This window comes from Camellia sinensis, chromosome 8, assembly GCF_055761805.1.
Source record: "Camellia sinensis isolate YWXY chromosome 8, ASM5576180v1, whole genome shotgun sequence".
Lineage (NCBI taxonomy): Eukaryota > Viridiplantae > Streptophyta > Magnoliopsida > Ericales > Theaceae > Camellia > Camellia sinensis.
In genome coordinates, this window is record NC_138968.1 from 173,528,677 (window position 1) to 173,552,202 (window position 23,526).

The following is a 23,526-nucleotide window of genomic DNA, read 5'->3' on the forward strand; positions in this document are numbered from 1 at the left end:
TAAAAAATAATCAGACACGACAATACTTTCATGTCTTCTTAATATGAACCTGAACTAAAAAAGTCAAGGGTGTTGATATAGACCCCATAAAATCTAGCCTGACGACCCCACTTACCCGTGAGAAAAAGAGAAAAACAAAAAATACCCGCATTGTCCATATCAGCTGGGGTTATTATTTTAAGAAAAATGCGTGAGAGCATTAATTAGTGCTCCCACTAATTAGGTGGTAGTGGGTCTCGTTATTAATGATGTGATATTTTGGTCTTGGAGTTGTATTTTTTATTTTTTTATTTTTTTAATATATTAATACTATTAATGATAATGTTTTTAGTGAGATGAATCATTGTTATTATTTTAAAGTTCACAATCATTACTGAAAAAATAATATCAAGCACGGCAGTACTTTTCATGCCCATCAATATGGACTAAAAAAATCAAGCACGGCAAAACTTTTCATGCCTCATCAATATGGACTAAAAAAATGGATTGAGTGGCTTTGGTTGGATTAGATTAAAAAATTATAAAATGATAAAATAATTTCAATAAATTAATAAGATAAAATATTATATCTAAATTATAATTATTTTATTTATTTTTTATAAAAAATAAAAAATTAAAAAAAAAATTAAAAAATTCTTCTCATTTATTAATCAAAAAGTCAGACTAATAACTTCTTGCCAAACAGATCTCAGGAGACAAACCCAACTTATAGAATTATAAAGGTAAAAATTATTAACATACAAATTATATATATATATATATATATATAATCATAATATGACAATAACAGTATACAATTATGATTCATAGTAGTGGTCTTTTTTTTTTTTTTAAAAATAAATAGTTATAAATGAGTTACATCATTTTGTATAAAAAAAATTAGGTTAAATTATATTAATGGTGCGATACTTTAGTTGTTGTGTACTTTTAATCCCCATAATTTTAATTAGTTGAATTTTAATATTAAATTTATAATTTTATCTCAATTTAATTAAATTAATTACATCTATTAACATTTTTTTTTTATTAAAAATGAGCGTGCATAATCAACATATGTCATTCATACTAAAATTCAAATTCAAAAATAAAAATAAAAATAAAAATAAAAATTAAGTCAATTAAAAATATAAAGACCAAAATACACAAGAATCAAATTACAGAAAATAACCATGTAATTTGCCTAACTTTTAAATGTTTATGTAGAGTAATACCATAGCCAAGTTATGTCATTTATGAATTTGATCATCGTAAGAGACATAACTCAATATTATGGGAATTATAACTTTAAAAAAAATAAATTATAACCAAACATCACATAAGATAACAAAGAAATCTTATATCAAAACTAAAATAATTTTATAATCAATATCATAATAAATCATAACTAACAATATAATAAGTTATATAACTAAATACCGCAACTAAAAATATATATAGTACATTTGCTAACATTAACTAATAAGTTGTGTGTTCTCTCAAGCACTTAAAAAAATGTCCTCTCGACTTCTTGCTTCACTCATTGTAATCATTTTGTTGGCTGCTTTTGCCTCCGATGCCACTCTTCCCTTGTCTGAAGGTATGTATGTATATATATATATATATATATATAATATCAGTAAGTTTCACTCTTCCTGGGGTTCTTGTTCAGGCTGGTTTGGAGCACTGGTTTGGAGCTCACACCCTTTTTTTTTTTTTTTTTCTCTCTTTGTTGGTCTCTTACTAACTAAGAGGTTGAAACTTTTTTTAGCTCCAAACTCTTCTTTATTGATATAATTTTTCATACTCTATATGTGTTTATCATCAATAAAATCTTTTCTTTTGTCGATCAAAAAAATAAAATAAAATAATATTAGTAACATGCTGTTTTTTTTTTTAGAATGTTAGTAACGTGATGTTAAATTTATAAAATTTAAAATTTAAAATTTAATTACATGAAGGAGATATATATTTGGTAAAGAGTCTCCGATTCTTTATATATAAGTATAAAAATATTCATATGTGCTTTTCTCTTTTTGCAGTGGAAGCTCTAAAGGAAATAGGAAAGTCGTTGGGAAAGAATGATTGGAATTTCAGTGTAGATCCATGCAGTGGAGAATCGGGTTGGGCCAAACACCCTGATCTTGACTCGTTTCAGAATGCTGTCACATGTGGTAACTGCACCTCCGATAACACCACATGCCATGTTGTCACCATGTAACACTTTCTCTCTCTCCCCCCTCTCTTTCTCTCTAGGATATTTACATGAAAGAAAAATATTATTTATTTATTAATGAGTTAAATTAACACAAACGGATTTCTAAACATGAGAATACATATGGTTTCAAGATTAAATTTTCATATGAAAATTAAAACCAATTTCTATTCAGTCCTTAGGATTGCGAGAGATTCAAAAATCTCTTGAAAGAGCTGATACTGTCAATTTTATAAATGAAAATTATTTTCATGAGTGCTTTATTGTAAATTAAAAAATCCTCAATATTCTTTTTTAAAACTCATTTATATAGTAAGTTCTCGTTTGGGCTGAGCTAATTTTTACTTGATATTTTGACTTTTTTGTTATTTTAGTTTGGCTAAAAAAATTATGTTTGAGATAAATTTTGACTTTTTTTGTAGTTGATTTGATGATTGTGAAATAAAGAATGAAATTATTATGATTTGAGATATATTAGATCAATCTTTTAATCATTATTTATTTTATATTTTCATTTAATGAGAAATTTATTAGAACCTTTTATTGAGTACTTGTATCCCAATTAATTCATAAAATATTTTTGTATTCCAATAAGTACTATTATTTTCGACATTTGATCCATCAAATCTTTATCATATTTAAGGTATTTTATAGACAATTTTATCCTTGTAAATATTTTTTGAACTCTTAACAACTTGATGATGTGAACATTCATATTAAATAAATTTGACAGTGTGAATGTTTACGTCATGGAACATTCATATTATCAATGTGAACATTAACATTTCACCCTATATTATTATTAGAAGTATTTTGGTAACTATGTTTCCATAGGATTCATTGAAATATAAGAAAATAATTTTGACTAAGTAGAATATAAGTAGGTGAAGAGAGATTTATAAATCAATGTCCCAAATAATTCTTAATTATATTATATATTTTAGATCAAATATTTTATTTTTATTAACATCTTAATCTAATTTTAAATTTGGAGAAGATGAGATAAAATTATCTTTTCGTTGTGTTAATTTCACTTAAGTTTTTTAAAAAAATTAAATTCACTCTAAAATATTGCATATGTATACCCTTTCCATTAATTTGAATAAAAAAAATTAATAGTGATATTTTAGTTTAAAATTACATAGTAATTATCTGATTATATTTAAATCATAAATAAAATGACCACAAATCACAAAGAATAAAATAAATCTTATGTTTTAATTTAGTATTTTTAGCTGAGACATACAAATCATTTTATACATTTAGAAAACCCAACATAATCAAATAATATAATTGATTACAAATGATTAGGTGAACAAATGTGTATATTGAATGATTCAAATTAATCTACTAAATCTAATGATTAGAAATTTTTTTCATGTACGGTGGTACCCAAAAACCACTTTTGGTACGGCAGTCGTACCCCAATGGGCATAGGATGATGGTCAGTGTTGAGCCAAAGGAACAGACGATGGTTAGTGTTAACCCCAATTACTTTTCCATTTGTATGGTTTGTTGGCCATTAATTTCGTCATGGTTTAACGTAGGGGTGGATGGCATTGTGGTTAAGGCTTGAGGTTTAAGTCTTCAGGTTATAGGTTCAATTCCCCATTCTGGGCCAATCTCCTGGGCGAAGCATAGTTGGTTAGGAGGTTGGACCTCAAGTTGTCTAATTAGTTTTGGTGTGGGTTTAATGTTCTCCCGCTGTGCAAGTCCTGACTTAAGCGGAATTTGTCTTGAGAGGTTGGGGCAAATTTCCAAGTTATAGTCTCCTCGCTCAGAACGACTAACAGGAAACTCTTGTGATCTCTGTAAGGGGCGCTACCTTGGACCTGCAGGAGAGTAGGGAGCATTTTCCTGTAAACTAAAAAAAAAAAAAAAAAAAAAAAAAATCGTCATGGAGAAAGTTCATTTTCTTAGTAAAGAGTTGGATTTCTCTCATATTTTGAGATCATTTAAGTATCTTGTAAGATTTATTATAGATTTTGTTTCGATGATTTAAACTATTTAATTTGTAGGTTTCTTAATATATATTATTCATGAAAAAATTTAGACCGATTCGATAATCGTAACCCTTTCATTTTATCTCATTTGTCACTAAAAAAATGGATGGTCAATTTCAAAAATATATTTGCCTTCCATTTTTTTGGAGACAAAAACGATAAAATGAAAAAGCTATGATTATTGGATTGAACTAAATTTTTTCATGAATATTTTACATTAATGGCCTTACAAAAGGAACAATTTAGATTATCGAAATTAGACCCAAGGTAAGCCTTATAGGTCCCTCAAGTTCTCTCATGTTGAAATCTTAGTAAAATTAGATTTTGTTTATTTTGACAAAAATATAAAATGCTTTTATGTTTTTAAAAATGCTCTTTATATGCTTTGATGTTGTGTCACACACAAAAAAAAAAAAGTTTATTAAAATGAAAAATGTTTCGCACTTAAAAAGTAAAAATCATTGTTGAAAAAAGCCATCGTTACATTACCATCATCACCATTGTCTCCATCACCACTCCATAACCACAATCAACACCAAAGTCATTGCTATCGCCACCATCACCTCAACAAAATATGTCGCCCATGACCACTATCAACACTAAGATCATTGTTATTGCCGCCATCACCGTAACACTACTATCACCCTACTATCTCATCTTTACCCCTATCACCACAACTTATATTACTTGTACATAAGCCCCTAAGCCCTAATGCTCAAAGTAAAGATGATTGATTATATACCTATTTGACCATTTTATGAGATGAAAAAAAAATAATGTTTGGAATTGTCACGCCCTCAAAATAATACATAAAACCCATCACTTTAGATATGCATTAATATAAAAGAAACCAACCATTTCTATTCATCAGAGTAATTCTTACAACTGTATTACATATTAACAACAAAAGCAAATGCCCTATGGGCTTACAGCTTTCCAAGTTAACACCTGGTTACACAAAAGAAGAGTACTAACTCTATACAAAATAAGCCATTGGCTTGATATACATGTAATACAAACAAAATAAACAAAAACAAGAGTCTTCAACTCTCATCATCATCCAAGCTATGTCCTTGGAGATGGCATACTACCTGTACCTGAAAATAATGTCCCATAAAGGGTGAGCCAACGCCCAGTAGAGATATGCTAAACACAGTATGAGCAATAACTAAGACATTAGCAATTGATAAATGTTCAATTTCCATAAACCAATTCATAACCCATTTCTATTTCATGACCACTATGTTCATGTTTCATTTCAGTTTCCATTTCTTATCAATTTCACAATTTACATCAACGGCTCAGAACCTGGCCAACCATTTATATGAGACAGTGACTCATATGAAACGTTTCCCATTTTACAATAGATAAACATACTAGTTGTATCAACATCTCAACAGATAAGCATACAAGCTGTATCCACATTTCAACAGATATGCATATTGGCTATATCAACACTTCCAAAGATAAGCATATGAGCTGTATTAACACTTCCATAGATAAGCATATGAGCTATATCAACACGTTAACTGACAAACATATGAGCTGTATCAGTGGAGTCCATCCCCTATCTCCTCCCAAACAACATCCGGTTTAGAGGTCCATCCCCTATCTTCCCCTAAACCGTGGAGTACATCCCCTATCTCCTCTCACACACACACCACGTATATACACATAGGTGATATGTACAATTAATCAATACATAACGTTAATGTATTCTATCAACAGTCATGCTCTATGACATATCCAATTGATTAGTTTTAGTTTGCCTAATCATCATGCATTGTCTACAACAATCAAAACTACCCTCCACCGGTAGCCCAAGCAATTATTTCTAAACAGATAATAAAAGCTCCAACAGATAAAATATCAATGTTTTCAAAAGTGAGCGATTAACAAATCCAACTCCACTATTCTATTATATAATGAGCCAATTTCATTATTTCCAACTCAATTCCATATAACCACAATTTTCCCAAATTAATCACACTAATTAATTTATACAACCAATTAGGGTTTTCTATCCCACTTCACAATATTGACCCAATGGTCTATATATCAACAACCAACATCAATAACACTATTTTGAAACCCAAAATACATATTTAAGAATTAAAATGACAAAAATCCCATTTATACTTTTTGAAACCCTAAGTCCCAAAATCAACCATTTAACAAAATGCCCAAAAATCTAGGTCAAAACCCATAGTAGTGAGTAGGAATCCCTACCTCAAATTTGGAGCTCAAGAGAAGAGGATGAAGAAAACCAAAATGCTCCAAACACCAAGATCCACGGATCAAAACGAAACCCCTAATGATCAACACAACTTTTACAAAGGCCAAAGGGGAGGGAAGCACTTTAACTAGATCAAACCCTAGAGAGAAGGGAGTTTCTAGAGAGAGAGGCTCTCAAAAACGTTTTTGGGAAAGTAAGAGAGAGAGTGGAAGTGTAGAAAATGATTCAAAAATGCCCAGCTGCCCTCTGTTATACGACATTCCCGCTCGAGCGGAAAACACAACGCTCGAGCGTCAAGAACAAAAAACTAGGTCCGTTCGAGTGCAAGAAGACCCGCTCGAGCTCCAAGACACAAGAATAAAGTACATCCGCTCGAGCGCGAAAACCAGTCCGCTCGAGCGTAGATTTTCATCTCCCAGAACTTTCACCAACAAGGTACTACCCGCTCGAGCGCCAACAAGCCCGCTCGAGCGCAACCCGCTCGAGCGCAAGAAACCCATCGAGCGTAGAAAACACACATGCAGAAGTTTTGCAGGGACTCGAAATGCTGGAAAGGTGTAAACCCCGCTCGAGCGTAAAATGACCCGCTCGAGTGGACCACTCAAAAACTGGGCAACAGCAATGGGAGCTAAAGCTCTACCAACCTGTAACAACCAAGCCCAACACATCCTAAAACTCAAACAAATGGAATTAAAGGACGACAACAAGATAGACACCACTACCAACTCCACGGAACCGAGTCCGGAATGCAACAGAACAGCAAAGGGAATACCGGAATCGCTATAACCTTCCCCCCTTAAAGAATTTCGTCCCCGAAATTAAATACAAGTTTATCAAAAACAAGTTTTCTCCATTCCCAACAATATTACAACATAATGTTAAACAATCCGACCCGTTACCGGTCAATCCCATCTCTTTTCAAGAGGCATATCATATTATACATAACAACCTGCATTATCAACATGCATTCTTTTGAAATTTACCAATTTCAGCTCATTTTCCACAATTCTATAATACATGCAACATTAACGTCATGCTTGCATTTCCACAATACATTGAACATATGCAATGTTATAACAAATTTCTATTTACCAAAACATTCACAATGTTTTACAACTTAAGACATATATAATGCTCTTAAAGTTCAACGATATTACAAAATTACCAATGCATGGTTACACATCAACAAACAAGTCCCGATATTTCTCGCGGACTTCCAACTCACGTTCCCAAGTGGCTTCCTTCACTCCATGATGTTTCCACAAAACCTTTACCAAAGGAATGGTCTTGCCACGGAGGACTTGATCCTGCCTATCCAAGACCCGAACCGGTCTCTCTTCATACGAGGCATCCTCATCTATCTCTAAGTCGGTCCAATCTAACACATGGGACGGATCCGGCTCATACTTCCGAAGCATACTCACATGAAATACGTCATGCACTCCGGACAACTGCGGTGGCAAAGCTAAACGATAAGTAACCTCTCCAATCCTCTCAAGGATCTCAAAGGGACCGATAAATCGAGGGGATAACTTCCCACTCTTCCCAAACCTCATTAGACCTCGCCTAGGTGATATTTTCAAGAAAACATGATCACCTACCTCAAACGCCAAAGGCCTCCTCCTACGGTCAGCATAACTCTTTTGGCGACTCTGGGCTGTAACCAGCCTCCCACGGATAAGCTCAACTTTCTCCGTCGTCTCCCTAACCAACTCCGGACCCAACAAAGGTGCATCACCCACCTCGGCCCAACACACTGGAGACCTACACGGTCGGCCATACAAGGCCTCAAACGGTGCCATACCGATGCTAGACTGAAAACTGTTGTTGTAGGCAAACTCCACCAAGGGCAAGTGCCTCTCCTACGTCCCACTAAAGTCAATGACACAACCTCGAAGCATATCCTCAATGATCTGAATAGTACGCTCAAACTGCCCGTCAGTCTGAGAATGATAAGTCGTACTAAAGGTCAACTTAGTGCCCAAGGTACTCTGCAAACTCTGCCACAACCTAGTAGTAAAACGAGGATCTCTATCTGAGATGATCGTCACTGGGACCCCATGCAATCTCACTCTGTCTCGAATATACAAGTCGGCGAGATGATCTACCGAATCTCTCATGCGCATAGGAATGAAGTGCGCCGACTTAGTCAACCGGTTTACAACCACCCAAATGGCGTCACTACCCCGCTGAGTCCTCGGAAGACCTACAACGAAGTCCATAGTGACATGCTCCCACTTCCACTCGGTAATAGGCAAGGGTTGCAACAAACCCGCTGGCCTCTGATGCTCGGCCTTCACTTGCTGACAAGTAAGGCACGTCGATACGAAAACTGCCACATCTCTTTTCATACCCCGTCACCAAAACTGGCGACCCAAATCCCGATACATCTTAGTGCCTCCCGGATGCACCGCAAGGCGTGAATGATGGAACTCTCGGAGTACTTCCTCTCGGCAAGACTCCGGTACAAACAAACAATCTCAGTATCTCACACTCAGGTCGGGATACACTGTCAAACCCTTCTCAACCTTCCCACTGGAGATCTTCTCTCGGAGGGATTCTACCTCAAGGTTACCTCTCTGTGCCTCTAACACTCGGGTCACAAGTGTGGGCTGCGCAACAACAGAAAACAAGGCCGCAGCCTCAACAGATTCGCCCAGAAGCAAATCAAACTCGCCAAGTGCACCCAACATCTCCCATTCCCGGATTGCTATACAAGCTACATCACTAATGGGTTTCCTACTAAGTGCATCGGCCACAACATTGGCCTTTCCCGGGTGATAGTGCAACTCAAAATCATAGTCCTCAATGAACTTCATCCACCTTCTCTGCCTCAAATTTAAGTCTTTCTGTGTAAACAGATACTTCAAACTCTTGTGGTCCGAGAACACCTCGAACCTCTCACCATAAAGGTAGTGCCTCCAAATCTTTAAGGCGAAGATCACTGCTGCTAATTCTAGGTCGTGTGTAGGGTAATTCTTCTCGTGTATTTTTAACTGACGTGAGCCATAAGCTACCACTTTCCCCTCTTGCATCAACACACAACCCAAACCCTCTCGTGAGGCATCACAATAAATCGCATAACTCAACCCTCTCTCCGGAATAATCAAAACCGGAGCGGTGGTCAATCTAACTTTCAACTCCTGGAACAACTTTTCGCAAGTCTCACTCCACACAAACTTGACCCCTTTCCGCGTCAATCTAGCCAACGGCGAAGCTAGCCTGGAGAAATCTTTCACAAACCGACGGTAATACCCAGCTAATCCCAGAAAACTGCGGATCTCAAACACACTCTTAGGCTGTACCCAATCTTGTACTGCCTCTATCTTGGATGTATCAACAGACACCTCTTCCTCGGATACCACATGGCCTAAGAATTTGACCTCTCCTAACCAGAACTCACACTTCTCAAACTTGGCATACAGCCTATGGGCTCTAAGCAATTCAAGCATCACTCTCAAGTGTTCCTCGTGCTCCTCCTCAGAAGGCGAATAGATAAGAATGTCGTCCATGAAGATGACCACAAAGCGATCTAAGAATTCCCGGAAGATCCGGTTCATCAAGTCCATAAAGACTGCTGGTGCATTGGTAAGCCCGAATGGCATTACCAGAAACTCATAATGGCCATACCGCGTACGGAATGCCGTCTTAGGAATATCCTCCTCCCTGATCCTCAACTGGTGGTAACCCGATCTCAAGCCTATCTTAGAGAAACAACGAGAACCCTTCAACTGGTCAAACAAATCATCTATACGGCGCATAGGGTACTTATTCTTAACCGTAGCCCGATTCAACTTTCGGTAGTCGATACACAATCTCAAGGTACCATCTTTCTTTTTAACAAAGAGGGCCGGTGCTCCCCACGACGAAACACTAGGGCGAACAAAACCCTTATCTATAAATTCCTGGAGCTGAATCTTCAACTCACTCAACTCGGCTGGGGCAAAACGATAAGGTGCCATAGAAATTGGCGCTGTGCCGGGCACTAAATCAATAGAGAACTCTATCTCTCGGTGAGGTGGCAAACTAACGAGATCCTCGAAAAAAACATCCGAATACTCACAAACCACCCTCGGCAATACAATCTGGGTCTCATCACACTCACCACTCATAAAGCTAGCAAGTAGACCACTAAGCTTATTTCGCCCTCGCGGATCATACATCGGTGGCAACACACTACCAACCCGATCCCCCAAGAAATGGAAACACTCCCCGCTCAAGGTACAAACTGTGACCCTCTGGCGGTAGCAATCAATAACAGCCCGGTATGACGATAGCCAGTCCATACCCAAAATAACATCAAAACCCTTCATGGGCATGACAACAAAAGGAAAAGGAAGCCTATGGTCGGCGACCTCTATATCACAACCTCTACATCCGTGTTTCAAAGTCAATTCACCCCCAACAGGTGATACAACACAAATAGGAGATGCTAACTGTGCCAACTCCAACTCTAACACAGATGCGAATGCAGCAGATACAAAAGAATGAGATGCACCCGTATCAATCAATACACTAGCAACCGAGTTGCAAAACAGAAAGGTACCTCTCACTACTGATGGAGCCGGTACTAGGTCCTGCGCGGTAATAATATACACGCGCCCTGTAGGCCCCTGATCCACTTGCTCACCTCTAGGAGCAAAAGACTACTGCACTGACTGGGATGACGAAGCTCCCGGATTGGCCCTTGAGGCCTGCACAGACTGAGCCGGCTAATAACTCTACGTCTGCCTAGAACCAGACGCTCCTGATGTGGCACTCAACTGTGGGCAATACCTCTTCAGATGCCCAGGCTGACCACACTGATAGCAAGACAAAGGCTGGCCCCTGCCCTGACTCTGGCCCTGAGGTCTAGCTGAAGAAGAAGCAGCTCGCTGACCCCCTCCTTTCTACGGGCAAACCGAAGACTTGTGACCCAGCTGGCCACACGTAAAACAAGTCAAGCCTCCCTGACCACCTCTCTCAGAGCTCGTACTCGGCACTGGAAAGGTTGATCTAGCCAAACCACCCTGAGACTGCTGAGGGTTAGAACCCCTCTGTCTCCTGCCGTCACCCTGACCGTCTTGGCTCCTCTTAGAGCCTCTCTGCCCTTCATCCTCCTCCTTTATCATAATCTCCATATGAGCTGCAGCATCAACCAAACGCCTCAACTTCCGCTTAAACTCAAAGCAACGGCGTTCCTCGGACGCCACAAGTTCAGGTGCGAACCTGGACAGACTAGTAAAAGTAGCCTCAAACTCGGCCACTGACAAGCCCTGCTGTTTAAGCTGGCAAAACTGTTCCCTCAGCTTCTCCCTAGCAGCTGAAGATAAAAACTTCTCCTGGAAAGCATTCATAAACGCCTCCCATGCACCACCAACACTGCCCTTCTCGCACTTCCACCATTGACCCGCATCTCCTTTCAGTTGGAAGGATGCCAAGGTCACTTTTAAAGCCCCGTCCTCGATGCCAAGCATCTCGAACCTCTTCTCCATCTGTTCCAACCACTCGTCAGCCTTAAGTGGCTCTTTCGGATCCCCAACAAACTCGTCCGGATTGGACTAGAAGAATTCCCTTTTCAAGAAGGAAGGCCCTGCCTCAGCTACGTGGGCCTATTCCTGATTCCCTGCTCTGAGAATACCCAAAGCCCCTGCTATCTCTCGGGCCAAGGCACTCATAGCCTGCGGACCCGCTGGCTCGGCCACGTTGGCCTGACTAACTCCCTCCTGCTGTGCTGGAATATCATCCGGTAAAGGCATCTCCTACCTACCACGCCTGCCACGTCCTCGTCCTGACATCCTAATAAAGGTAACCAAGACCATTAGCACATTCACAAATGTGCCGAAGTTATAACACTCACGTCCTAATGCATGGACAACTGTAATTCACTCCACATAAGTACACAATCGCATAAGCAATTACGAATTTCATTTCCGGATAATGATAGTTCCGAGGCGTTAATAGAGTTCTGGTTAGAAACAGCATTGATCAAGTGCTTTTCCAACAAGACTCCTAGTAGCCCAAGGATCCAATCAACATCCTAGAAACTACATTCCATACCCACATAGTCACATAAACATGTTATCATATAAGCACATAACACTACATCTAAGTCTCTATCAAGCGAGACAAACCCATTGTGATCCTAATCACTTCCCACGTACCCAAAGTATTCGAACCCAGTATGCTCTGATACCAAGTTGTCACGCCCTCAAAATAATACATAAAACCCATCACTTTAGACATGCATTAATATAAAAGAAACCAACCATTTCTATTCATCAGAGTAATTCTTACAACTGTATTACATGTTAACAACAAAAGCAAATGCCCTATGGGCTTACAGCTTTCCAAGTCAACACCTGGTTACACAAAAGAAGAGTACTAACTCTATACAAAATAAGCCCTTGGCTTGATATACATGTAATACAAACAAAATAAACAAAAACAAGAGTCTTCAACTCTCATCATCATCCAAGCTATGTCCTTAGAGGTGGCATACTACTTGTACCTGAAAATAATGTCCCATAAAGGGTGAGCCAACGCCCAGTAGAGATATGCTAAACACAGTATGAGCAATAACTAAGACATTAGCAATTGATAAATGTTCAATTTCCATAAACCAATTCATAACCCATTTCCATTTCATGACCACTATGTTCATGTTTCATTTCAGTTTCCATTTCTTATCAATTTCACAATTTACATCAACGGCTCAGAACCTGGCCAACCATTTATATGAGACAGTGACTCATATGAAACGTTTCCCATTTTACAATAGATAAACATACTAGTTGTATCAACATCTCAACAGATAAGCATATAAGCTGTATCCACATTTCAACAGATATGCATATTGGCTATATCAACACTTCCAAAGATAAGCATATGAGCTGTATTAACACTTCCATAGATAAGCATATGAGCTACATCAACACGTTAACTAACAAGCATATGAGCTGTATCAGTGGAGTCCATCCCCTATCTCCTCCCAAACAACATCCGGTTTAGAGGTCCATCCCCTATCTTTCCCTAAACCGTGGAGTACATCCCCTATCTCCTCCCCCCCACACACAACGTATATACACATAGGTCATATACACAATCAATCAATACATAATGTTAATGTATTCTATCAACAGTCATACTCTATGACATATCCAATTGATTAGTTTTAGTTTGCCTAATCATCATGCATTGTCTACAACAATCAAAACTACCCTCCATCGGTAGCCCAAGCAATTATTTCTAAACAGATAATAAAAGCTCCAACAGATAAAATATCAATGTTTTCAAAAGTGAGCGATTAACAAATCCAACTCTACTATTCTACTATATAATGAGCCAATTTCATTATTTCTAACTCAATTCTATATAACCACAATTTTCCCAAATTAATCACACTAATTAATTTATACAACCAATTAGGGTTTTCTACCACACTTCACAATATTGACCCAATGGTCTATATATCAACAACCAACATCAATAACACCATTTTGAAATCCAAAATACATATTTAAGAATCAAAATGACAAAAACTCCATTTATACTTTTTGAAACCCTAAGTCCCAAAATCAACCATTTAACAAAATGCCCAAAAATCTAGGTCAAAACCCATAGTAGTGAGTAGGAATCCCTACCTCAAATTCGGAGCTCAAGAGAAGAGGATGAAGAAAACCAAAATGCTCCAAACTCCAAGATCCACGGATCAAAACGAAGCCCCCGACGATCAACACAACTTTTACAAAGGCCAAAGGGGATGGAAGCACTCTAACTAGATCAAACTCTAGAGAGAAGGGAGTTTCTAGAGAGAGAGGCTCTCAAAAACGTTTTTGGGAAAGTAAGAGAGAGAGTGGATGTGTAGAAAATGATTTAAAAATGCACAACTGCCCTCTGTTATACGACATTCCCGCTCGAGCGGAAAACACAACGCTCGAGCGTCAAGAACAAAAAACTAGGTCCGCTCGAGCGCAAGAAGACCCGCTTGAGCTCCAAGACACAAGAATAAAGTACATTCGCTCGAGCGCGAAAACCAGTCCGCTCGACCGTAGATTTTCATCTCCCAGAACTTTCACCAACAAGGTACTACCCGCTCGAGCGCCAACAAGCCCGCTCGAGCGCAACCCGCTCGAGCGCAAGAAACCCGCTCGAGCGTAGAAAACACACCTGCAGAAGTTTTGTAGGGACTCGAAATGCTAGAAAGGTGTAAACCCCGCTCGAACGTAAAATGACCCGCTCGAGCGGACCACTCAAAAACTGGGCAACAGCAATGGGAGCTAAAGCTCTACCAACCTGTAACAACCAAGCCCAACACATCCTAAAACTCAAACAAATGGAATTAGAGGACGACAACAAGATAGACACCACTACCAACTCCACGGAACCGAGTCCGGAATGCAACAGAACAGTAAAGGGAATACCGGAATCGCTATAGGAATGATTTGTGATTTTATATATTTTTTTATTTTTATTTATTTATTTATTTTTGTAGTTAAATAGATAGTTGTGAGAAAAAAAAATAATTTATTGATGTGTAGGATATATAACATTTTATCTTATTAGTTATTTTTTATAGAAAACTTTGTGGAACATAAACTAAAAACCATTAAGGATTCAAGTCTATACATGAAAACTATATGAATTTCTACTATATAAATAAGTGTATACATACCTTGATCCATGATAGTATGAAAACCTTTTTTTGAGAAAAAGAAACTTTGAATAGAAGACCTTGATCTTCAAGTTCTTTATTTGTCTAAGATTTTCAAACCACTTCTCTCTCTCTAGGCGATAGGAGCCTTCTTGTGGTGACAACTTGAGCTTTTGTGATGGAGAGTGTGGTTTGGGACTTTACACTATTTATACTAGTATTTTTCCCATCAAAGAATCCATTCATTCAATGAACTTCATTAAATAGATTAATGTATCTTTTACATTCATGATACATAATGCATCTTCTATATTAATGAACTCATTAGATAAATTAATGTATCTTCTACATTCATAATAGATACATAATGCATCTCTAAGATTCATTCATAATGAATCTATCACATTCAATACATTGGCACTATCTCCATTAATCTTCTGTATATTATGTATATATAGGTGTATTCATCAATAATTAGTCACCATCTAATTGATGTACATGTATCTTACTTAATGAGATGAATCTAGTATAATCATGTATAAGCCACATTAAGCCATATTTAGGAAAAATTCTTACAATTTAGTCTTTTTTTTTTATTAACTATTTTAACCAAAAAAAACTCTTCCCAAACATGGCCTAAATATAATTTACCTAATCTAAAACATTTCTCATCTTTTTTATTATTTATTTATTTTTTGATCAAAATTGTAAGATATTAATTTGTTAATAAAATTATATTATAACTAAAGAAGTCATTGCTGATTCATCAATTTAAATTTTTGACTTTTCCCTCGCCACACTTTAAAATGTGACTACAAAATCACTCAACCAAACTCAATATCTAAAAACTTTACTCATATTTAACACCCAAATATCCTATCGATAACCACTTGAGCACTTGCTCGGTGTCCACGACGACCATAATGAGCACCGACTAATTGAGTTGGTGGTTTTGTCGTAGTATTGCATTGACCTAACGGACACCGATTCTGACTATCTAGGGGAAAAAATAATACTAATAATACAGTTAAGAGAGATTTTTTGAGAAAATTTTTTAAAAATTTATTTAGTTGAAAATTTTTGGAAAAAGAAATTCAAAATCACTTTTATCTCTCCTCTCCTCTATCATTCTCTTACATCTTATACATTAATCAATCACTTTTTCTCTTACATCCATTTATTCAACTAAAAAAAAAAAAAATTTAAATCATTCCAAACTCTGAAATTTCAAAACTATTTTCAAAAAATACAACTAAACAAATTTTTTAAGTTTATAAACTTTTTCCAAAAAATTAATTTTCAAAATTATTTCATAAAATATAAATAAAACATTAAAATACCGATTCTTACTTATCAACAGTGAAATAAATAGGAAAAATGTTTGGGTGTGCAAGGTGCGTACCATATGCACTTTTGTAAGTTTTCACAAATATACATAAGTTATCTCACAAAATCGTGTAAGTTCTCACAAATATACATAAGTCCAGTAACATTTATATTTACTGTTTAAGAAATTCTACTATACACACCCTCACCATATGCACTCTTAAGTTTTGTCATTTTCTTCTTTAGGTACGACTAATTTTTTTTTTAATTATGATTCATGAGATTTTTAGTTATGCCTTATATATTGTTTGGTTATAATTATTATTTTTTAGTTATGACTTAAAAAGTATGAAATTATGTCATTTTTTTTAAATTATAAAATACATACGGTGCACACCCTTGTGTAAAAATTTTAAATTATAACAAAAAATATTTGGATCTATTTTTGTTTTTATAAAATTTCTTAAATTCTTATAACATAATATAATTTTTTTTAAAACAACTTTTTATTTATTCTTTATTTTTTCATCCCCACCAACCATCACCCATTACTCATCACTCATCACTCATCACCACTGTTGTCTACCACACCTAGCCACCGTTACCAACAATCTTCTCTCACAACAATCATCTATTACCATTAAGAATTACCTTCAACCATCAACAATTACATTTCGCTGCTGCCACCACCACCACCACCACCACCGCATGTTAGAATTACCTTTAATTAGGGGTGTTCGCGGTTCGGTTACAGTTGGGGAGCCTCCAATCCACCATCCGTCCGTTGGATTAGCGGATAGAAAAAATCAATCCGCGTTCGTCTACCGGATTGGCGGATGCGGATTGAGTCGATTGACGGATTGGCAGATGGATGCGAATCAATTTAGTGGTTTAAACTTTTACAAATTTTGAATATAATACAACAACTTATTAACATTTTTTTTTGAATAACAATCTAACTCAACATAATCAAAAGATTATCAAGTAAATTATCAAGTGCCAATAATAAATACATAGAAGAAAATCATGCATTATCACAACTATTTTATTACTGTTTTTGTTTTCAAAAACTATTTGATTTGATTTGATTTTTAAAAAAATGACAAATTAAGCCTTGTATTTTTCACACAAAAATATCAAATATCAACACTTGTCATTTGATAAAAGAATTTTCAAATTAAAAACACAACAGAATATCTCAATTCTTTTTCAATTGAAAATACAAAATCTTACAAATTACTAGGGGTGCTTGCGGTTTAGCGGTTCGGTTGCGACCAAAGGAATCTCAAATTTGCCATCCGTCCAAAATTAGGCGGATTGAAAAAAAATTAATCTGCAACCGTTCGCTCGTCATCACACATCCGTTCAAAATACGACGAATCAGTTCGATTCGATTGATTTGAGCGGATCAAAATATCCGCTGAATACCCCTACCTTTAATGGTTGTTCACTGCTTTCAACGGCTGACAATACAACTACCTTTGATTACTCCTCTCACTTATTTTAATCAATTCTAATTTATCTTTAAAAATGATCAGAGTATTATACCTCATAAGTGATTACTCGTACTTTTCTAGGTAACTCACAGTGACTACGGTAAATTTTACGAAATTTAAACTCATTTTAATTTTAATTTAATAAATTATTTTTTTAATTGTTATAATATGTTTTCTAGCAGAGATATCGTTTCAAATATTATAGAACAAGATATGATAGAGTGGTTTCCAAAGTATATATACTATTTTAGGGGTAGACATTCGTTGTGTCAGGCAGGATTTGGGCTAGACCGACATTATATAATAAGAGATTTTGTATCAGTTAAAGCTTGGCCTAGCCTTAACATCGGATCTTTATATCTACCCAAGTCCGTCCCAAAAAATAATTATAAATTTCAAACCCACCGATTGAGTTTTATGTTAAAAAAATTAAAACATTTCATAATTAAATTCAATCATACATTATATTTCTTAAATAAATATACTGATATCATTATAAATTGAAGGGTTTTGTGTACAAATTAAAATATTTTTTTTAAAATAAATTCAATCATGTATCACAACAAATATGAGTTTCAAATTAACAAAAATAAAGTCTAAATTCTAACAAAGATACATATATTTTAATATATTATAATTAATTAATTAATTTAATAGACCTGGCCGGGTTGAGTTGGATTGAAAATATAAATTCCAAATCCAGCCATTAATATATCTGGCTGAAAATATTGTTTTAGCCCGGCCCTATGAGCTAAAACAACATTTCTAAATCCTAAAAAATAGAGTCGAGCCGAGTGGGTTGGGTAGGCCAACGGGTCAATACCCACCCCTACATTATTTCTAATATGCGTTTTAAAAGTTCTATAGAAAATTAATTATTAAATTGTATGAACTTTTAGTGGTTACAATAAAGATAAGGAATATAAAATAATGGATAAAACAGAAATTAAAATCCGAACATAAGGTATTAAACTATTCTCACTTATATTTAAACTTTACATAGGAGATCCAGTTAAAGGGAGGGTAAAAGTCATAGGAAGTATGAATACTTTAGATTTTAAATTTATAAATAGATTTGTAGGAAAAAGAAAAAAGAGGGAAAAAAAATATTTCATTCACTTTTACGAATCTAAAATCCAAATTCAATGAAAATTTGGAAAAAGAAAATTATGATTTTCTCTTTATTTCCATATGTATTTGGTATGAGTAAGCTAATTTCTTTTTTTTTTTTTTTAAATGCAGAGTTCTCAAAGCACTAAATTTGAGTGGCGTTCTCCCCCGAGAATTGGTCAAACTCCCTCATCTCCTAGAATTGTAAGTATTTTTCTTTTCATTATAATGTATCATAAACAATGAATAGCAGCTTGTCTTAAAAAATAAATTGTTTGTGTTTAAAATTATACTTGCCTTCAATATTTTTTAACAACAAATGTGATGAAATTATATAACTATAATAATCGAATTTATCTATTTTATTTTGTGTGTGAATAATTTATACAGTATAACTTAAAAAAATAAGAGGGCTGCTAAATGCTCATATCCTTCTTCTTAGGACCCCCACTTATTTGAATCCCTACCATCAAAATTGTTCTCCTCCTCATTTTTCTTTAGACCTCCACCTACCTTACTCCCAAATATACCCTCACCCAACAAATTTTTTGTCATTTTTTAACCGACAACCTCACCCTCAACTCCGGCGACTCCTCCTATAGTCCTCATCCTCCATTGGAGACCCTCCTTCAGCCCTCATCCCTCATCGGCAGTCAACCATCACCACCCCATCCCTCATCGATCCACCTCCTCTGTCTTATTCTTTTTCTTTTTGTACCCTAGATCTCTCTCCCTTTATCGATCCACCACCGCAACCATCACCACCGCCGCAACCACCCCCTTCTGCACCCATCATCTCCATCAACAGTGAAGGTCGACGATGACTCCCTCGCTCACACCCTTCCCATTGTTGACGGTGAAAAAGATTTGTGGGCTTCGACTCCCTATCTTGCAGTCAATGAATTTGTTTGAATTGGTTTGATGGTTTGTTTGTTTGCTATGTTGGTTTGTTTGTTACAATGACTAATGAATAAACTGGGTTTTTATGTTCAAAACTAAGTAATCGAACAAATCCTTTATGTTCAGCATTGTGTTACCGAACCAAAAAGATTCATTCAAAACTGTGTTATCGAATATTCAGGATTTGCTCATCATTGTGTTGCCAAACCTATTTTGCTATCGTGAACTCTCCATCCATTGTGAGAGAGAGAGAGCGAGCGAGCGAGAGAGATATGAAAACGTAGGGATTTTAGAAGAAGACCAGGAAAAAAAAAGGAGAAGAGGAAGACAAGGGTGACGAAGAAGGGCTGTGCTGCTACGGCTGCCGAAGAGGGCTGGGTGCTGCTTTTGGAGGTTGTTAGTGGGAGTGGAAATGATGGTGGGTTGGTTGGTCGTCGGAGGGTGTCAGCGGGAGTGGAAGTAGTGGTGGGATTGGGGTTAGGGTTAAACTTTGGAGGATAGAAATGAGGACAAAATTGGAATTTTATATTAGGATAAAATTATAATAAACTAAAGTAAAAAAATGAAATGTCCAAAATAAAAAGATAGAAACATTTAGAAGTTATTTGGGATGTGCTATAAAAGTACACTTTTCGACTTAAAGATCTTCTAGTAGTTAACGTCATCCAAAAAAAAATTTATGTACCAAAAAAAAAACTCACCAAATTAATAAATCATCAATTATAATTAGGTTGAGTTTGGAAGATTGCTAAGTAAGTAATTTATTTATTTATTTGTTACAAATTGTCACATTACATTTTTATTTTGTTTACATAATTTATGTAAATAGTCAAAAATTATTAAATAAGCAAACCTCAAATGACCAGGTACTGATTACTTTCTCATTTGTACAGTGACATCTCCAAGAATTACGTTAATGGTACTATCCCTCCAGAATGGGGTTCCTTGCCACGAATAATGCACATGTATGTATCCAAGCACATGTACTTACTAGTAGTATATCATTTTGTATTGTTTTTTAATTTCAAATTTATGATCTGATTTGGGAGGGGGGGTGGGGTGGGGTGGTTAGAATTCTCACCATAAATCCATTAAAAAATCTAAGTTCGGAACATAACATTGTAAATTTTTTATGTTCATGTTTTTAATACAAAAACAATGTTATTGCAGATCCCTATTAGGAAATCGAATAACAGGTTCAATTCCAAAAGAATTAGGAAACATCACTACACTTGAAAGCATGTAAACTTCTTATTATTACTCATATGTATTTTTTATTTTTATTTTTATTTTTTATGCTTATGAAGAATTTATATCACTTTGTTGTCAAAATTGTAATTTTTGATGCTTATATTATAGAGTCCTCGAGTTCAATCAGCTGCATGGGCCACTTCCTCAGGAGTTTGGTAACCTTACCCGCCTTGAGAAACTGTAATGCTCTATTACTTTTTCCAATTTTTTTATTTTTTATTTTTTAAATTATACTTGCTCTCCTCTTTATCCTTTCGTTTGGATGAAATGATTTAGTTAGAAATAATGGAAAAAATTAAAATCATGAAAAAGTATAACAATTTAATTATTAAAATTTATAAATTTTATCATTAATTTGTAATTTTTTTTTCTAAGCCTACATTGTGCTATTATTTCCCCTGTTTGGTTTATAAATTATGTAAGAAATGATAAGATAAGAAACTCTATTATTGAGTATATTTTATTTCTCATCAAAAGTAGTAAAAATTGGTGAGAAACAAATTAATTAATTATAAAATATTTACAAAATCAAAATTATATCTTAAAAAGTATAGAAGGAAAACTAAAGGGTAATTTACACTCACCTCCCCTGCGGTTTCTGACAAATACAGGGACCTCCCCTATAGTTTCAATAATTACAGTAACTTCTCTTACTTTACCTGTCATTCTCCACATTCCCCCATTCCGTCAAATTGGAACAAACGGTGTTACTTGCATAGAATAAATAACTTTATTACCCTTATTTTGAGCACAAAAAGACGATACTACTCTTGTACTTATTCCTCTGTTCACTTTATTTCTCTGTTGACCTACAAAATGACCTTTTTTGAATTTATTTTTTTTAAATATTAAAAAATGTTTAAGAAAATTTTATTTTTTATTTTATTTTTTTACATTAAATACTTTATTTTATTTTGTAAATATTTTGATATTTTAAATTTTAATATTTTAAGATCAAAACACAACTCCACACTCAAATCGTAACCAAATATATAACTCAAAACTTAATTCAAAAATTATTTTCAAAGCTTATAACCAAACACATGACTCGACACTTTACATCACTTTCAAAACTCTACATTCAAATTGTAACCAAACAAATAACGAAAAAGTAAAAATATTTAAAAATATATTTATAAAATAAATAAATAAATAAATATTTAAAATAAAAACCATATATTGAAAATAACAATTTTTTTTAAAAATTTTTAAAATTTAAAAAATATAATTAAGATATTTAAAAAAATACAGCACATAAATGTATGAAACATAGTGCACATTAAAATAAATAAATAAATATTTAAAATATAAAATATTTACCTTAAAAAAATAAATCCAAAGAATTTCAAAATACAACTCAAAACTCTTTTCAAAACTTATAATCAAACAAATTTTATCTTTTCAAAACTAAATTCATAACTCATAACTCAAAATATGACTCCGCACTCAAATCATAATTCTAAAAATAATTTTAAAAAATAAAATAAAAAATATTTTTTAAATTTTTTTCTTTTTAAATAGAGTTTTGAAAAAAGTTTGGTTTTGAGTTTTGAAAAGAGTTTTGAGTTGTATTTGGTTATGAGTTTTGAAAAAATAATTTTTGAATTGAGTTTTAAATAGTTTTGAGTTGTGTATTTGGTTGAGTTTTGAGTAGTTTTGGGTTGTTTATTTTATTTTATAAATATATTTATAAATATTTTAATTTTTTATTATGTGTTTGATTATGAGTTTTGAAAATAATATGGACTTTCGAGTTATGTGTTTGGTTATGAGGTTTGAAAATAATTTTTGAATTGAGTTTTGAGTTATGTGTTTGGTTACGATTTAAGTGTGAAGTTGTGTTTTGAGTTTAAAATATTAAAATTAAAAAAATTAAAATATTTAAAGAATAAAATAAAATATTTAAAATAAGAAAATGTGAAAATATTTGAATAAAAATTATATATTTAAAATAAAAAAATAAAATTTTCTTGAACATTTTTTAAAATTTTTAAAAAATAAATCCAAAAACTCTGTTTATTCCAAACACTGTTTCTTCCTATAGTAGGGTCATTTTCTTCCAAAGCCATCCACCAATCCAAAAATATTTTTCAATATTTTAAAAAGATGGGCAATAAGGTCATTTATTATAGGAAAGTAACACTGTTTGTTTCAATTTGACAGCATAGGGAAATCTGGAGAATGTCAGGTAAAGTAGGAGAGATTATTGTAATTATTGAAACAACAAGGGAGGTCCCTGTATTTGTTAGAAACTTCAGGGGAGGTCAATGTAATTTATCCCAAATAAATCTTACACATATCCTTCTCTCATAATTTGTTTTTTTAGTTAGGCCAATTTTGGAGACTTATTACAATAAAAAAAAAATGGATTAATTACCTAA

The 23,526-nt window shown here is 34.5% G+C and overlaps 1 protein-coding gene across 1 annotated transcript in view; it reads left to right on the forward strand.

The window, feature by feature from the left end:
• Positions 1-1,446: 1,446 nt before the first annotated feature.
• Positions 1,447-23,526, forward strand: part of LOC114317451 (putative LRR receptor-like serine/threonine-protein kinase At1g29720) — a 42,733-nt gene continuing 20,653 nt past the window's right edge. Inside the window, exons 1-6 of the mRNA XM_082884143.1 lie at positions 1,447-1,576; positions 2,019-2,193; positions 19,127-19,198; positions 20,788-20,859; positions 21,065-21,136; positions 21,254-21,325. Of these exons, the coding sequence (XP_082740269.1) occupies positions 1,492-1,576; positions 2,019-2,193; positions 19,127-19,198; positions 20,788-20,859; positions 21,065-21,136; positions 21,254-21,325 (548 nt within the window). The 5' untranslated portion in view covers positions 1,447-1,491. The remainder of the gene's footprint in view (positions 1,577-2,018; positions 2,194-19,126; positions 19,199-20,787; positions 20,860-21,064; positions 21,137-21,253; positions 21,326-23,526) is intronic.